The 18,306-nt window shown below is 32.1% G+C and overlaps 1 protein-coding gene across 2 annotated transcripts in view; it reads right to left on the reverse strand.

The window, feature by feature from the left end:
* Bre1 (E3 ubiquitin-protein ligase Bre1) overlaps positions 1 to 17,300 on the reverse strand; it is a 30,025-nt gene extending 12,725 nt beyond the window's left edge. For both annotated transcript variants that reach the window (XM_072532285.1, XM_072532284.1), the window contains exons 1-8: positions 16,838 to 17,300; positions 13,430 to 13,616; positions 13,182 to 13,370; positions 11,037 to 11,293; positions 10,150 to 10,380; positions 9,922 to 10,095; positions 5,905 to 6,119; positions 1,508 to 1,730 (exon numbers count right to left, since the gene is read on the reverse strand). In XM_072532285.1, coding sequence (XP_072388386.1) covers positions 1,508 to 1,730; positions 5,905 to 6,119; positions 9,922 to 10,095; positions 10,150 to 10,380; positions 11,037 to 11,293; positions 13,182 to 13,370; positions 13,430 to 13,616; positions 16,838 to 16,987 — 1,626 coding nt within the window. In that variant the 5' untranslated portion in view covers positions 16,988 to 17,300. The remainder of the gene's footprint in view (positions 1 to 1,507; positions 1,731 to 5,904; positions 6,120 to 9,921; positions 10,096 to 10,149; positions 10,381 to 11,036; positions 11,294 to 13,181; positions 13,371 to 13,429; positions 13,617 to 16,837) is intronic.
* Positions 17,301 to 18,306: the final 1,006 nt, after the last annotated feature.

An 18,306-nucleotide genomic window follows, 5' to 3' on the forward strand; every position in this document is an offset into this window, starting at 1 on the left:
GAGATAAACCGCAGAATTTGCACGGCCAACAGATGCTATTTTGAGCTCAAGCTCCTCCTTAAATCCACAATTACATCGATAAATACAAAAATAAAACTCTACAAAACGATAATACGCCCAGTCGTAACATATGGTTCAGAGACCTGGACTCTAACAAAAAATAATGAAAACATGTTAGGATGTTTCGAAAGAAAAGTACTAAGGCGAATATATGGAGCAGTGAATGACAATGGAATGTAGAGAAGACGATACAACTAGAATATACCAGGAACCTGATATCGTAAAACATATTAAGATAGGACGTCTGAGGTGGATAGGGAATGTAGTGCGGATGGAACAAAATCACCCAGCTAGAAAAACGCTCCTTGATAGACGCATTGGTCAGAGAAGAAGAGGAAGACAGAGAACAAGGTTCCTTGATAACATCGATGAAGACATGAGAAATATGGGAATACGTGCTTGGCGAAGGAAGGCGATGGATAGGGACGACTGGAGAAAAATTCTTGGAGAAGCAGCTGGACCAGACAACATTTGTCCAGATTTCCTTAAATTTATGAACGAAAAACAAAAATTGCTAGTCAACCTGTTTAAAACCATCTATAATAGTGAAAATATTCCTCAAAATTGGCTAAAATCTACATTTATCCCTATTCCTGAGAAACCAAAAGCAAAAAGATGTGATGAGTTTCGATTGATCAATTTGATGAGTCAAGTAATAAAAGTATTTCTAAAGATTCTACATAATCGAATTCATAAAGAATGCGGGCAAGATCTGACTGAACTAGAGATGGGTTATCGAGAAGGATTGAGAAATAGACAAGCTTTGTTTGCCCTATTAGTTTTATTGCAGAAGTGTAGAGATCAACAAAAAGAAGTTTATCTATGCTTTATAGATTATGTTAAAGCATTTCACTTTCAAACATAGTATCATATTCAACATTATGGAAAGAAAAGCTCGAAAATAACCAAAAAAAAGCTATACCAATTAAACGTGGAGTCAGACAAGATTGTATACTGAGCACCATGCTTTGTATTATTTCATAACGCACTCGAAAGCACAGGAATATTGATAAATAATTTAAGATATGCCGATGACACAGTTGTAATTGTAGAGAGTTCGAAGGGTTTGCAAAGAATACTTATCAGGCAGTAAATGTCTGAGTAGTCTCCTCTTGCTTTCATGACCGAAGATCTTTTTCTACTCTGTCGCCGTCGTTGCAGTATTGACCCGTATCACTGGGCAGGAGTCCGTGTTATATTAGTCTCAATCTGAACTTACAATGAACAATCTATTCCCCGGCCTGATAAACTGATAGATACACACCCCCTCGTCGTGGACGCGTCAGATTGGAATTACCATCGCAATTATCACCCTTATTGGACGTATGCTCAAGAGAACGGTTCTTTGATAAGAAAAAATACCACATATAACATAGTAATTCTATACTATGAGGCATTATGATAATCTAAATCACAGGCCCATTCAATAAATAATAATCAAACTTACCTCTGTATCTTCTTCTTCTTTTTTGACAGTAAGATTAGGCTCCTCTTTGATTTGAGAGCATTCACTGCTTGACATATCTTCTTCTTTAATCTCCTCTTTTTTAATTCCATCTTTACTATCCTGATTCGCGCCCTGAACTTGGCTTAGTTTTTGCTGAAGATCGTCGACTTCTTTCCGTAATTTGGGTAGTTCAGCATTAGCTTCCTTGTATTTCCTCTTATATCTATATGTAAAAGATTTTATTCAATCTATAACTACAAAACTAGTAACAGTTTTGCTGTTGTGAAAATATTGCGAAAAGTCAATATATATTCGAGACTCCCTGTATGCTCGGTTTAGCGTTTTGTAAAATGTGAGATTATAAAATATTGCAAACGTTTCCGAAATAATGTTAAAGAAATAAATATTTTATATTCCTCCAAGTAGTTTCTCTAGTTAAATGTTAAGTATGTTTCTGTGTTACTACAATCATTCCATCGGTGTCTAAGTACAACTTATATATTCTTTAAAACTATGTATATTGGCATAATTTATAAGTACACCTAATAGAAAATTTGTAATTCTAGCATTTAAGTAACCGGTTCGAAACCAGTTGTCCAAGGTACAATAAACTCATTGTGAGTAAGTCTAATATTTATTTCTTTAACCATGTTGAAATGGAATCAAATGTGTAACGGATTCATCATTTGCTTTCGAAATAATTCATTAAAGGCTAGAAGCAATATATGCTATTCATTTGGGTAAGTTCTTTTACCTCTTAGGAACTTAGCTCAATAGGGAAAGAAAAAACACAAAACGAAAAACGAAGCAAAAATTAATATGCGAAGAACTGGAACATATGGATATGGAATAAGAAAGAAATGACAATCAAAAAAGAACAAAGAAGAAAACAATATAACAATATGATGAAATATAAGAAAATAGAATGAGTGAACATAGAAGACCAATGAGACAAGTAACGCACCCAAGAAAATTCGAGAAATATGATCTATACATTGGCGTACTGTTTGCTAGATCGGACTAGGTGTTAAGAAGTAAGTAAAGAAAGCATAGAATAGCACAAATCTATAGAAACTGAGCTCAAAACAGGTAAGAATTTTGGAACATGGGTGACTGCAGAGTTACCAAATCACAAAAAGACAAGAGACACAAAGTGGGTTTTCAAAACAAAAGAAAATGGTCTAAGAAGAGGATTCAAAGAAGAATATTTAAAGAATACAGAAAGGTTGTACAATCAGACATACCAATTGCATTTTAAATTATGTTATGAAGTCGGATGTACCAGATAGTTTGGAAACACGAGCAAAATCATATAAAACGATAAAAGCATCATATGGGCTGAATGAGTCTCTTCGATGTTGGAATGAAAAATTTGACAACTTTACGAAGGAAAATAATTTTTGAGGAAATCTGGTAATGATTTTTGTCTGTATCAAAATATAGCTTTGTTAGACATTTTAATAAAAGGTGAGATTAAACATATAGAAGAAATAATAAAGTAATCTGTTAAATTAACAGATTGTTTAAACAATTTTTTTAGTTTAAAATTCATTTAAAAAAAATTTAAAAAGTTACGTTACTATAGAATTTTGTTCTAAATGTGTTGTAATTGCCATATGATAAATAAAATAACTGTAGATTTTTTCTCACTTTCCGAATCTGTTTTTACTTTCAACATAAAGTGTGACACAAAGCAGCTATTTTGTTTAAACTTTTTTAAAAAGCTCGAAACTCTACTAATAGTTATCTCTCTCGGTCCACACAGGCTGTCTTTGTTGTCGATATCTAGCTACCAGGTATATATCCTACACTCTCTCGGTAGGGTCATAAATATTATTAAAACGGAATTAGTGCTTATTAAATGGACAAAGTTTATTCAGATTCAGACTATTGACAAACCAGACTGTTCATAGTTTTTACAATAGGAAGTTCACGAGGACGTTTATGTGCCCCACGAAAAAGTCGACAATTGGCGAAATAAACCAGTGGTAAGTACCTATTATTTAATTTAATTGTTTGAATAGAAATATTTTCAGTTCCCCTGAAAAAGTATTCAGCAAAAAAGTTTCCTGTCTGGTTTTCTCCAGAGCTTAAAAAAACAATAATAAAAAAAAAAGAAAATGTATAAAAAGATATCTAAAATCTCAATTACTTGCTGACTGTAATGAATTTTCTTTATTACGAGCTAGCTGTAAACAACTGAAAGAACAATGCTAAATTGATTATGTTGCTCTAACTCTCTGAAAGATAATGTTAAAAATTTCTGGAAATTTGTTATTTAGTGTTCCTACTTTTATTTTTTGTATGATTAAAATTTTTAAATTTAATTTATGTAGGTTACGTTAAGAATCTTCTGTAATTTATCAATAATGTTTACATTATATTTTAATTGGGCAATTGCCCGTTGATAAATAGATAAATAAATTGCATTAACCAGGAGAAAGTCACCAGGAGAAGATCAAATACCAAATGAACTCTTAAAATATGAGATACGAAAGACCCCAATAATTATCGAGCAATACATCTATTAAATACAACACTCAAATTGACAACAAGAATAATAGCGACAAAAATAAACGAACGAATATCTCTGCAAGAGGAACAGCAAGGATTTCGGACAGGACGATCATGCACGGATGCAGTTTTTGTAATAAGACAAATAAAAGAAAAGTCGCTGAAATACAACAAACCAGCATATATGTGTCTGATAGATTTGAAGAAAGCGTTTGATAGAGTGAGAATTCGGGACGCGATACATTTATTGTATGAAAAGGGAATATCACTGGATTTAGTAAAAACCATTGAGAATATATATAAAGATAACATAGCTATGGTAAGATGTAAAGGAAAACTATCACAACCTATCAAATATGAAACTGGCATTAGACAAGGAGATTTGCTGAGCCCATTAATATTTAATCTGATAATGGATGAAATCATACAGAAAGTTAAAAAAAGAAGAGGATATAAAATGGGAGAAAAGGATAATATGCTACGCCGAAGACGCCATAATAACAGCCGAAAATGAAGATGACCTACAAAGATTAATTAAAGAATTCGAAGATACGGCGCTCATATACAACATGGAGATCTCAACAGAGAAAACTAAAGCGATAGTAATATCAGCGGAACCGAGATGTAAACTAGTCGTAAATAACAAAATAATAGAACAAGTGATGGAAACTAAATACTTGGGAATAAAACTGTCAAGCTACGGAAAAGTGGAAGAAGAAGTACAAAAACAAGTGAACATGGCAAACAGAGCAGCAGGATGTCTCAACAACACAATCTGGAGAAACATATACCTCACAACGGAAACGAAAACCAGGATATATAAATCAACAATAAGACCGATAATGACGTACACAGCGGAAACAAGAGCAGATACGGCGAAAACACAAAGACTACTGGAAACAACAGAAATGAAAGTCTTACGAAAAATAACAAACCAAACTCTAAGAGACAGAGTAAGAAGTGAGGAAATACGAGCGAGATGTGGTATAGAGGAAATAAACGCGTGGACCAAAAGAAAAGCGGAATGGAATCAACACATCGAAAGAATGACAGAAAATAGAATAGTACGAATAGCAAGAGATAAATCGCCAAATGGAAGAAGGTCATTGGGACGACCGAGGAAAAGATGGTCAGACAACGTCAATTGAGGCTAAAAACCGAAGTAAAACAGGCATTTTGCCTATTTATAAAGTAGGAAGAAGAAGAAGAAGAAATTGCCTTCAAAATTTCCTCTACATCACAAGATTAATTGGTTTGCAAAACAAGATATATTCATGCACATCTTGCCATATATAACTCACAAAAGCTGAGGTATACTTTGATTTTTCATTGGTTGTTTGACATCCATAAATGCCGATTATGTGTGTTCAAAAGATACTTTATCATTATTTTTGTTGCAGAATCTTCCGACAATAAAGATGCCACTGAAGCAGGAAGTACCGTTCTCTATCACATTCACACTGCTGCTTCTATGGGTTATGAATGTATAAAGGAATATCTGAATTCTCTAAAGAATATGGTCAGAGCTCCGGAGTTTGTCCTAAATCCTTTTCCATTGATGGTGTTGTTCACAATATCAACTACAACCACAACATTATGAAGAGACAGTCTTTGAAATAATCAGACCTGATCTCATTGTGAATTTAATATTAAGACAAAGAACGTACATCTGAGAGAGCTAGTCGAAATCAAGACAGCCCAGCCTTCTATTGCTATAACTTTTCAGTGATTAATTGAAGGTTATTGCTCAATGTTTCACTAAATTTATACTTAGGATTCTGGAAGTTTAAGTCTAGAGAGAACATTGTCTATGTCTAAATAAGAAATATATAATTGATATAATTTAACAGTACAAATGTAAAATATAAAAAAAATAAACAAACCTGTGTACTTCTCCCTTCAACTGTTGTGTGTTATTCTGCAGCGAGGTTATCAAATGCCTCATTTCTCGATTTATAGGACCGGTCTGTTCGTTGGCCGCTAAGTTCTGTTCGAATTCTATCCTCAACATTTCGTATTCCTTTCTAAGTTGTGCCAGGAAGTCTTCAAGTTGCATCACTTCTTGTCGCAACTTCTTTTGAGCAATCAGTTCTTCTCCCTACGAAGGAAAGTAAAGTTACGGGAAATATGTAACAATTAAAGGAAAGAAAACTAATTTTTTTGTAAATTTTTGTCAACACAAAATATATCAATATGAAAACGATACGGCGGTTCGTTTTGTGGTAATTTAAGTAAAACAAATTGTGTGTGAGATATCGAAATTTTTGATTCTTTTGAAAGATTTCTACATGAAAAATAAGGTCATTTCAGCAAACACACGTCGTTGTCTATAGTCGTTTACCTTCAGCTCCTGGGTCAATTGAATTTTGTGCGGGTATGTCACGAAGCAAAATTCGTAAAGTTGTGGTCTGTGAAAGGCTGAGTTCTTGTGAGCGCAGTGAAATCGACTGCCTCGGATTCTGCTGCACATTCTCACGGAGAAAACAAACTGAATAAATGACAATCAATTTATCAGCTGTAGCATAAAAAATATTGGAAAACTCTATAATAAAAATAAAGGAAATTTACAACGCTCTAAATAGGTCAGGCATAGATAAACAGATAAGAGAATGGTCAAAAGAATGATCTTCTTCTTCTTCAGCCTTCATTTATCCATTGTTGGACATAGGCCTCCTCCAATTGCTTCCACGTTTTTCTATCTTTTGCAATTCTCATCCACTGCTTTCCTGCTACAGCTGTTATATCGTCTATCCATCTCTTTTTGAGTCTTCCCACGCTTCTTTTTGTTTCTCGAGGTCTCCAGAATGTCACTTTATGAGACCATCTGTTGGTGTCTTGTCTTGCTACATGTGCTACCCATTGCCATCTCAATGTCGCTATTTTTTCCATGATGTCGGTTACTTTAGATCTTCGACGTATTTCGGTGTTAAGAATTTTGTCCCTGAGGCTTATATTTAACATGGCCCGTTGAGCTACTCTTAATCGTTCTGCCATTTTTCTTGTTATTGCCATAGTTTCCAATCCATAAGTTGCAACTGGTAGTATATAAGTGTCATAGGTTTTTCGTTTTAAGTGTATTGGGATTTTTCTGTCTTTTAAAATGAAGCTCAACTTACCAAAAGCAGCCCATGACAATTGTGTCCTTTTAATTTCTAGGGTTTGATTTTCCTTTTCGTTTTTAACCTGTTTTTCGGTTTTCCTACGTTTGATCTTACGAAACGTTTTATGTCGTCTACATTTTTCTGTATCTTATCGAATGTTTTAGAAACTTCTTCACATTTCTCATTGTTCTGTCTACATATTTCTTAATTATTTCAGAAGTCTCATCGATTCTTCTAGAAACAATTTCGAATTTCTCGTCGATTTGTCTAGCTGTTTCTTTAATAATTTGAGATGTTTCATCGAATCTTTTTCAAACATTTTTTCAGGATTCTTTTCAATCATTTCGAATCATCATTCTTTCTCGAAGTTTTTTCAATCATTTTCCATCAATTATTTTCGTTAAAAGTGCTTCTACTGACTAAAACTGCAATGTCTCTGAGTCATCTCCATTCTTGTTGAGAACATTCCAAGACGTTCTTGAAGGAACTTCTTAGACTCGCTGCAGTCTTCATCCCGTTCTTCTAGTTGTTCAAGTAACTGCTTTACTGAAAGTTCTACCAGCAGAATCTTTGGACAGGAACACATGTTACAAATGTTCTCTATTGCAAAATTCACTCCCAAACTACGCAGATGTTCCCGGCGAAAAATACTTTTCAGTTTAAATGTCTTTTTAGAAGTCACTGTTTAATTTATTTTTAAATTAATAAATTACCCCACACACGTGATACGACTGTAGCGTGTTTAAAATAAAACGAGCAGTTCTATTTTATTTAAAAGTTTACAACACGATATTATCTTATCAACTAACTCACTCATAAGAACGCTTCGTTTATATACCGAAAGTATTTACATCGAGAATCTTCTCGATTAGCCCATCTGGATTCTATGTTCTTTAATGCAAAGCTAATATCGGTATTGTTCATTCGTTTACCAAATTCCCATCAGTAAACATGAGCACGTGTTGATATTCGCCGTCTCATTCGTCCAGAGGCTATTAATATAATTTATTACCTTAAGCCAGACAGATTCTCATGTTACATATCCAAACTTGCCAGCATGTTTAAATTCAAATTGTATCGTGTTGATTTTTAAGTTAATATATGGTGTTATATTTTTTATGTTATAGTTATTGTTAAGTTATTTACTGGTCGTGTTATTTTTTAGAGTTTAGTTTAATTGTGATATAATGATTAAATTTCAAGAAATTCTTACACTAACAGTTTCAAAAGTAAATATTTTTAAAAATCATATGATACATAGGTCGTACATTAGTACGACCCTGTTTGGCTTACACGTAATTCTATTGACGATTGGGAATTTGTAAAGTGAATACGGTTTAACGCCGGCAATCGTATATTCTGGAGTCATCCTGAGAAGGTACGCTATTTCTTTACAGTACAAAAAGCAACTTAATCTGTGAAGTATGAACGATTCTGCCCTTTATCGGGAACAAATCGGGAATCTTATATCTTTATATCTTAAATAATTCTCTTTTTAGAAACAATTATTTGTTAAACCACTTACTACAAAAACACACACCTTACATAATCAAACCTCAGCAAAACAATACATTCAAGACCCTGACCCAGAAATAGTTATATATATATTATATTATATTATAAATACGTTGGTATATATTAGAGTGTAGGTGAAAGGAAAAAAAGTATTCTTTAAAAATGTGTTATGTTTGTCTTCAGAGAAAACGGTAAAAAGGTATTTCTATCCTCACACTGCTCCGAATACCCAACAAATTAGTTTCATATATCACAAATCTACGGTACTTAGAAATTAGAGTCTTTTGAATATCTGAGCTTTCCACTCATTCATCACCATCGATATACCGATCAATTCAGTATTTCTTCACCTACTATTCCAGAGAAGACGGTGATACCTTTAGCTTAGGGTCTTTTTTTTCTGCTTATCCATTTGATCTAGCTTCAATGACTCATAACAAAAATTCGACAAAAATACTGGCCCAGTAAATCAAATAACACACAAAGCTGAAAATTTAAGAGATTGTCGGCTTCTAGTATAGTTTATACTTTTAAATTATAAGATATATATATATATATATATATATATATATGTTACGAGCAATGTCCGAAATTGGACAATCCTAGCATTGTACAGAAAATCTTGTCCACTTCTAGCATTGTACCCCTTTACTGTACAATCTCCGAAATATATATAATCGTCGGACTTTTTGTTTGAGATAATATATCAGATATCGATTCATATCGATTTTTACGATTATTCCCCATGTTATTAACGACAAACAAATATCAATTGAGGTTATAAATCCATAATTAACCAGCATTTTTGACTTTTGGATTCGTAGAATTAAATTATTTTAAATTATCATACATATCTCTTGAAAATCTAAGATGTTTTACAAACATCTTCCCTATATTATAGTGATGTATCTATCTCTTGAAGCTTTGAAATGTTTCACTAACAATATCTCTATTGTAGAACAATTTCTTCTTCGATTCGATTTTTCAATAATTTTTGATTTGGTATGTCGCTTGTCAATAATAATCGATTCGAACCGATGAGCGTGTCGACAACTATTTTGATTATTTCGGACATTGTACAGTTTGGGAGTACAATGCTAGAAGTGGACAATAATTTGTGTACAATGTTAGGATTGTCCAATTTCGGGCTTTGCTCGTAACATATATATATATATATATATATATATATATATATATATATATATATATATATATATATATATAATCAAAAATAACATTAATAGAAAATCTTAAACGATTTACCTTCATCAGTATTAGACTTACCTCCATCATTTCTATATTTCTTAAATGCGCATTCTTACTAGTCTGCAGCTGTTGTCGAGCTTCATCTAACTGAGTTTTCAATTGCATAGATTCGTTATATAAAACAGAAAACTGAGACTGCAGACATTTGTATTCTGTAGTCTCAACAATAACACTTTCAGGAAGTTGTCGAATCTAAAAATTTATAAATGTTACCAACATAAAAAGTTATAGATGTTTACAACTTACGTCCATCTTCAATTTCTCTACTTCTTTCAGAGTTTCTCTGTGAGTCTGGTGTAGTTTGTCTAATTCTTGCAGTCTGTTATTGGCCAGCTCCTTCCATTCTTCGACTTCTTTGATTAAATCTTCCAATTTAGCTTGTGATACGCTAGTTTGCGGAGCGGGTTTTTGTTCCTTTCCGGACTTGTCGGCTGGATCTCCGTGCAGCTGATGGTAGGCTTTAAGCTTTTCCACGGCCTGAAAACGAAGTAAGACGGATGTTTCTTTTTGTAAAATAAAATAAAAGGAACTACAAAAAATTTGAATCAATGGTTTTAGGTTAACATGATACATTTTTATTCACAAATTATTGAAGCATAAATTTTTCTTCTTCATTCCATTTTCATCCATTCTGTTTAAGTCGTTTCCATTTAGTTTTGCATCTCGGTATAATCGAGCATCTTCATCTGGTTTTGTAATTTTTCGTTTACTATTATGTAATTTATTATAGATCTCTATACTCGAGCGCTCTATGTGTATTTTAGAATATTTTTATATCTTAAAAATGTGTTCGTGATTTTCAATTTAATATCGTTATCAAAGTGTCATTTCCGTTTTCATTTAAGTGATGTTCTCAGCTTGTTCATATTTTGGATATTGGCATGTTCCTGATTGTAGCATTTCTGTTACCTTCTACAATCACTTGGTCTATTTTATTGCATTTGCTAAGTACTTTTTGACGTGATTTGAGAGACAATGCAGATGATAGGAGCATGAGACCATACAGTTAATTACAATTTTTAAATATACACTTTATACAATCATATTAACCACATTACAATTACAAACTAGCCTAATATATAGATATTAAAAACTACTCATGATACTAATAGTTGAAAAAATCTATGCCTTACCTCAGCAAGATGAGTTTCCAATTTATCATTCCTATTCCTCACTTTCTCTAGTTCGTATTGCAAATCATCAATTTGATTTTTAAATTCTGCATTCTCGGTTTCTTTTGCTGTCACGGTATCCTGCAGTTCACTTACTTTTAGGCTTAGACTGTGGTATTTTTCGTGTAGGGTGGTGTGTAGTGCTTGAAGATTTCTATTTTCGGCTTGGAGCTGTATGTTAGTCTGACGAATGGCTTCGTCTAGATTTGGTATCTCCTCTAAAAAGAAAGTAATTAGAGTGAAGCAAATTAAACAAAATGTTTTTAAATGAGATTAAATTTGATGACAATATTGCTAAAACCAGTGCAAAAGTACTAATTCTTTTGCTCAATATAATTGAAGTGAGCCACAGGCTGAAAACCTGTGCTCATAAAAATAACCATTGTCAAAACAACCAATATACAGCCTCGCTTCAGAACTGAAAACCGAAGATGAACAATGTAAGGGAAAAGCAAGGGGAAATGGGGATTAGAAGTAAATAAAAAAAAAGTATTTGTGGATAGGAGGACAATGAAGAAACATTCCAATTAATGGAATAGAAATACAAAACAATAGACAATATAAATATGTGGGAATTAAACTTACATGTAATGGAACACTAGATGAAGCTATTAGATAGAGAAGAAATGTTCAAGGAGGAAGACCAATAGCACTATTGAATTGAGGGAATGGAATTAACAGATAAGCAAAGAAAAATGGACTTTTGCAGAAGAGCAGCAGGCTAGTAAAGTACAGAGATAATTAAAGAATCAGAGAGATCGTGAAAGTAAGATACACAATAACATATGAAATAAAAGACAAAACAAAACAATTAATATGGTTCAGCAATTACAAAGAATGCCTAATACAGAACTTTCCAAACAAATGGCGAATAGAAACCAGGTGGAATATGGAGACACAGAAGATTTAGGAAATGAAGGCATATAAGATGAGTGATGGATTCGGCTATTACTTGATGAAAATTCATTTTATATAACAATAAAACACTGAAAACTTTGTTTTTAAAACTTCCACAAAATTTATTATAATATCTTATCACTACAGCTGTTTCGGTAGAGTGCCTTTCTCAAGTGATCTATTTTTGGTATGTGTTTACACATTATAGTCTTCAACTGAATAGGTTGAGGAGGGAAGAACTGTTTGTCTCAAGTTGGTCATTTAGAATTATGTCTGTGTTTTTTTAATTTGTTAATTTACATAGATTCTAATAAAAATATCTTAAGGCCTTTATTTTGGATGTGAAGAATTTGAAATTAGTCATTAAAAGAATGATTATGATCTAGAAGGTGAAGTGCGTATGTAGAATCTGTTTTTCTATTATGGAAAGCCCTTTTGTGTTCTGCTATACATTTGTTAAAAGTTTTACCAGTTTGACCAATGTAAGTTTTTGGGCAGTCGCCACATTTAAGTTTGTATACAGCACTGTCTAAGTGCTTTTTATTTTGGCTCTTGTTGTTTTTAATATATCTGCCTAAATTGTTGTTTGTTCTGGTGTTATTCCTTTCTTTTTTATGTGTTTGGCTATTTTTGTTGATATTTTGCCTGTATATGTAATCGAGCAGAAGGTACTGGGTTTTTTCTCTGGTGGTGGAAATAATAATTTCAGGGCTTTCTTGTGTAGTTTTTGATATAAAATTTTATTAAATGTTTGTTCGTTGCATCCATTGTTTACTGCTATTTCCTTAATGATATTTAATTCTACCTCAAAGTTGTATTTTGACATCGGAATTTCTATTAATCTATGTAACATGCTATGGTAGGCTTCCAATTTATGTTGTGTAGGAGAGGATGATGAATTGTGTTTAGTCACACAAACAGAACACATACCAAAAATAGATCACTTGAGAAAGGCCCTCTGCCGAAACAGCTGAAGTGATAAAATATTACAATAAATTTTGTGGAAGTTTTGTAAACAAAGATTTCAGTGTTTTATTATCATATAAGATACATTGATGAAAAAAAACGTGACACAACAGACAGAAAGTTACACTGGTATACAATTCAATAGAATGTATCTGATGGTACATTCCAGATATACCATTAGATACATGGATTGGTAAATGACAGAATAAACTAACAAAAATAAATAAATTTTTATAAACTTACGGCCTTCTAACTCTCCTTTGAGGGCTAAAGTTATTTTTTCATTTCTTTGCATTAATCTATCAAAGGCTTGAATGACTTTTGCCACTGCCCTTCTTGAAACCTGCACCCTATTGGCGAGTTTGTCATTTAATTCATCCTTATCCCAAGTAGATAGTTGCATCAAGAAGGAAGTTGTGGCTTCGTTTTCATCTGAAAATAATATGGTATAAGTATTTTAAGTAGATATAATTAAAATATTTAAATGGTACTTTTAGTTTCAGATTCGTCTGCCGTTTCGGCATCGAATCTTTGTAGTAAAATTCTAATGTCTTCATTAAGTTGGTTCCAATATCTGTTGACGACATTGAGCATAGCATCATCTTGGGTTTGTCTTTTTTCAAGTTGTTCAATTCTTTGTCTCAGCTCTTGTTCCGTTCTACATCTTTGCTCAATTCTCTGTAATAAAAAAAGTTATTCATCAGTTTATACACGACTATAGTTTGACATTAATCTGGCATTAAAGTAAAAATGTGCATGATATTTTTCTTATTTATTTTTAAACCCAGTCTCCTTTTTCATTAATATACTTGATAAGATGCTTCCCCAACATTTGTTCTCTTACGAAAAGAAATTATTCTTAAAAATAATGTGAATTCTATATCATTATTTATTGCAAAACAAAACAGTCATATACATCATTCTTCTTCTACCGTTAGGTGTCGAAGGGGTGATTCTAGCTTTTGATGAATTTTTTACAAGCTTTTCTGTTTTTCGCCAATTGTGTTGCTTTTTGCCAAGTATTGCCCTTATTTTGTAATATCTCTGTTCTGTCGCTGTTCCACTCTGTTATTGGTCTGCTTCTTCTGTTTTTCTCTATTGGTTTAGCTTGTCACACTCTTTTCACTTGTCTGCTATTGTCCATTTGTGTTATATAACTGAACTTTGTTAATTTTTTCTCCTTTATTTTGTCAAATAATGGTTTAATTTTAAGTCTGCTTCCTATTTATTCATTTTTGAGTCTGTCTGTTCTTCTTGTCCATATTGTTCTTCTGAGGTATTTCATCTCTGCTGCTTGTATCATACTCTGGTGTCTTCCGTTTAAGATCCAATTCTCTACTTCTTATGTCAGCGTGGGCCTATATATTGTTTTATAGATTATCATCTTCGTTTTCCTTGATATTTCTGTGTTGTTGAGAAATCCTCTATTTAGAGCTTGGAATAGTTTTCCTGTACTCTCGAGACTATTGTTGAGATCATCCTTGATGCTTCCTCTGGTATTTATTATTGTTCCCAGGTATTTGTATATGTCTGTTTGCTTTATTTTTTGTGGACCACTTTTATTTGGTCATCTGTGTCGTTTTTCTTGTTATTTTCATTTATCTGTGTAAAAAAGTCACAAGGGGTTAAAAACGGGCGAATGCGGGGAGTTAGATCTAATTGTTTCTCTATTGGTGAAGTTGAGCTTACGCAACAGCCGATCTATGAGCAGGCACTTATTGAAAGGATTTTTACGAGACAACTGAGCATTTTTTCCTCAAATAGGTGGCAAAAAGATCAGATAGAACTGATAGTATAAGCCAGTTATTGTTGTGGTTATTTTCGAGTAATCAATGGGAATTAATTTTTTTTTAGCATTTAAAACCACCAAAAAAGGTAATATACCACAACAATCATAATTACAATGACATATTTTATTTTTGATGTTTCAATTTACAATCCAGAAATTGTTCTTAAGAATGTGCATATTCATTCATTCATTAAGCTTCCTATTCTGTATGCTATATGTAAGCAGAATAATACACACTGCAATGCAACCTGTAACTGTAAACCAGCACCTAACTTCATATGTCTACTTCTCCCCACTTAAAAGATGCTGTTGCAGCTTTAATATTTGTAAGAGTGAGACGGATCAAACAACGAAAAAAAAAAAAGATGGTGTTGTCACTTAGCTCTACAGACTGTTTAGTCTATGTATATATACATATATGCTAAAAGTATCAGCTGTGGTTCTAATACCAAAAATAAAGAATCAACAGCATTAGAAGACAAGCAACAACCATTTTAAACTGAAAGACATGTAAGAGATGCCATTTGTCATAAGGCAATTTAAGCGAAAAATTTCAGAAAAATATGCAACATGTGTCCTCAGCTTAATATGACAATAAGACTTCCTCTTTGATGAGTGCCTATTCACATTCAGAACATCCAGAAAAATATATATGTATCCTCAATTTGATGCAACAAACAAGAGTTCTATTTTTGTGAGTTCCGATTAATTACTGAGTATAGTAACCATCATAACAATCATTACTTTATTGGCAGCAGCAAGGAAAAGCTTTGTAGCAGTTGTTTGAAACAATAAGAGTACCTTCTAGTAATGTTTTACTCTTTGTTGTATGAATCTTTTATTTGTGACGTAACATTCATTTTTAGCAAATAATATTTAAACAGTTTTAGTTTTTATTACTTAATTACTGATTGCCATTCTCATATTTAACCAACAGGAAATCACTCTTCAACACAATCACAGATATGATACTTTTAAAACACCTGACTCTCGAAAGAAGATGAAAATATGTGCCTTATCTGTGCCAATCATGGCCGTGTGTCACAGACATAATGCCAAGAATGCTATCTGAATAATATTTGTTACTGCAGAAGAATGTATACTAAACGATATAGAAAGATTCAAAAACATATACAAGAAGAACAAGCTAATTGTGAATATGATTAGCTAACTGATCAAACTATTTGTATATGAAAGTTGAATTACAGAAAGAGATTCATTGTACCTTCTTATAATTAACATAATAATGTTTCAGATAAATATAAAACATATATTTTAATTTAAGAAGATAATACAAAATTGGAAATGGATGATACAAAATGAAAAATAGTATTGATAGCTTGGGGGGAGGTTTACCATATCTCAAAATTCGAAATTATAAAAAAGTGTATTAAAATTAGCTAATATTAGACTTTTGGAGGTACTGGCACGTAAAAAACTTTGAACTTTGAATTTTTTTCTACCAAAGTAGAAGATATGGGAGTTTTCTCCCACAGTAAAAATATTACATAAATCAATAAACTCATTAAAAAATATATAATATAATATGACGATTCCCATATATGAAACAAGAACCAGAAAAATATAACAACTGTAAAAAATTTGGAATAATCATCAACGAGAATCAATGGGGTGCAACAATCACTCAATTATATATTTATAATAATCTAGACACAACATCCACTATGATATACACAATATACAAATATGAAACAAGAAACTAAGAGAGCACAAATAAATTGGGGATACCAACATATCGAAAGCAGGTAACTTTCAGTTCTTGATATAAGAGAATGTGAAATAAGAGGTTAATCTAAAAGCATAAGCGGAAAAATCTATAGGATCAACACAGAGACAGAAGTCAGAGTCCTAATAATAACAAGATTAATCACCAGATGAAAGCAGTAAAACAAAAAAATGGACAGACAAAATGTAAATATAAGTATTTCTAGATGGATTTATAGAACATATTTATTACAAAACATGAAAGAGAAGACTATAAAAAGTAAATTAAATCTAGTACACCAACATGACATACAATTAGTAATCTGGGAATACCTTTTGAATTAATGTTGGAATAGAGAAATAATTATACCAAATGTTATATTACCTGCGCTAGCTTCTTATTCTGGAATTGAAGAACTTTGATATCCATTTCTTCCAGTGTCGAAACCGGTCCAATCAAATGAGGCTCAAAGTGAATTTTTTTAATAGGTGGCTGGCTCCCGCTAGCCGCCTCTTCAGCATGTCTCTTTGACATTATTAGGCAGATTTTAAAATAAAAGCGATTAAAATATATTTAAATTAATTTCATTTGTAATTTATTTGAAGAAACTTGCAAGGAACTAGGAGTTATGTTTGCAAACAAAAAACGAATTATGGTTAGTAGATTTAATAGTGTGGTAAAAGTAAATAGTACGTATGAATGGAGGAACAATAGTGTAAGTGGTTAAAACGGTTTGGATTCGGGAGAAAAGTCTTTTAATTGGATACTTTAAAAAAAATTAAAAAACCGAAAAACGCTCCACAACTTTTGACAAGATGCTGAGAGACGTCAACGTCACGAATACAAAAAAGTTAGACAAGTGACAACAGATTACCACATGTCATCAGTGTCTATTAAAGGTAAATCTAAATGCTGAATAAAATGTGCCTGAAATTTAAATATTTATAAAAAGTAAAGTAATAATAATGTAAAATATTTGACTGTCCAATAAAATTTTTGCTGCAAAATTGTATAATTTTTCAATGTTTCTGTATTATTTTAAAATTAAAAAGAGCTTTTATTACTAATAACATAATAAATTATACCTTAGATATACCTAATAATCCTATATATTGCAATATATACTATACAACATGGCTAATTCTATGGTGAATAATTTAGAATTTAGAATAAATAATTGTTTGTTTTGTTAATCACAGCACACACATGTGCCACAGAATAATTAACAATTGTTTTATTATTCTATGCATGTGCTGTTTTCTTCACAAATTAATTACAATATTTTTGTTGTGTGGTCTTTGAAGCACTACTTGTATCCGCTGTATTAATTTTATTTAACATATAAATCTGCCCCTTTTTTATTCTCCCACGCTGACCCATAATTTTCATACCTTTTAGGTATATAATCCATGGGTTTGTATTGTATTGTTACGATAATTATCCTGGCCTAAAATAACCGTACATATTATGACTAATGCTGTTCTGTTTTTAGATTTTACGAGAGTATTCTATTAGCCGGCAGAAATTTACCTGAAAGGACCTTCCAGAAACGGTCGAGCCGATGTAAAAATACCCGTTTGCCTTACCGTTATAATTTCGCCGGCTAATCGAGAAGGCTGTTCGATGATTCTAGCGTAAAGGCAATGGCATATATAAAGGACATTTTATTTGGAAGGGACAGTTAATAAAGAAGATTCGCGCTCGCGATATTTATGTTACGCTCGCCTAAATAAATTATGTGTATTATTTAGTGAGAAATAAACTTATATAAATTATCGTGCCTTTTAATAAATTAAAGTAGGAACAATATAATAAATTAGTAAAGACATTATAAATTAAAGACATAACAATTA

This window comes from Diabrotica undecimpunctata, chromosome 5, assembly GCF_040954645.1.
Source record: "Diabrotica undecimpunctata isolate CICGRU chromosome 5, icDiaUnde3, whole genome shotgun sequence".
Classification (NCBI taxonomy): domain Eukaryota; kingdom Metazoa; phylum Arthropoda; class Insecta; order Coleoptera; family Chrysomelidae; genus Diabrotica; species Diabrotica undecimpunctata.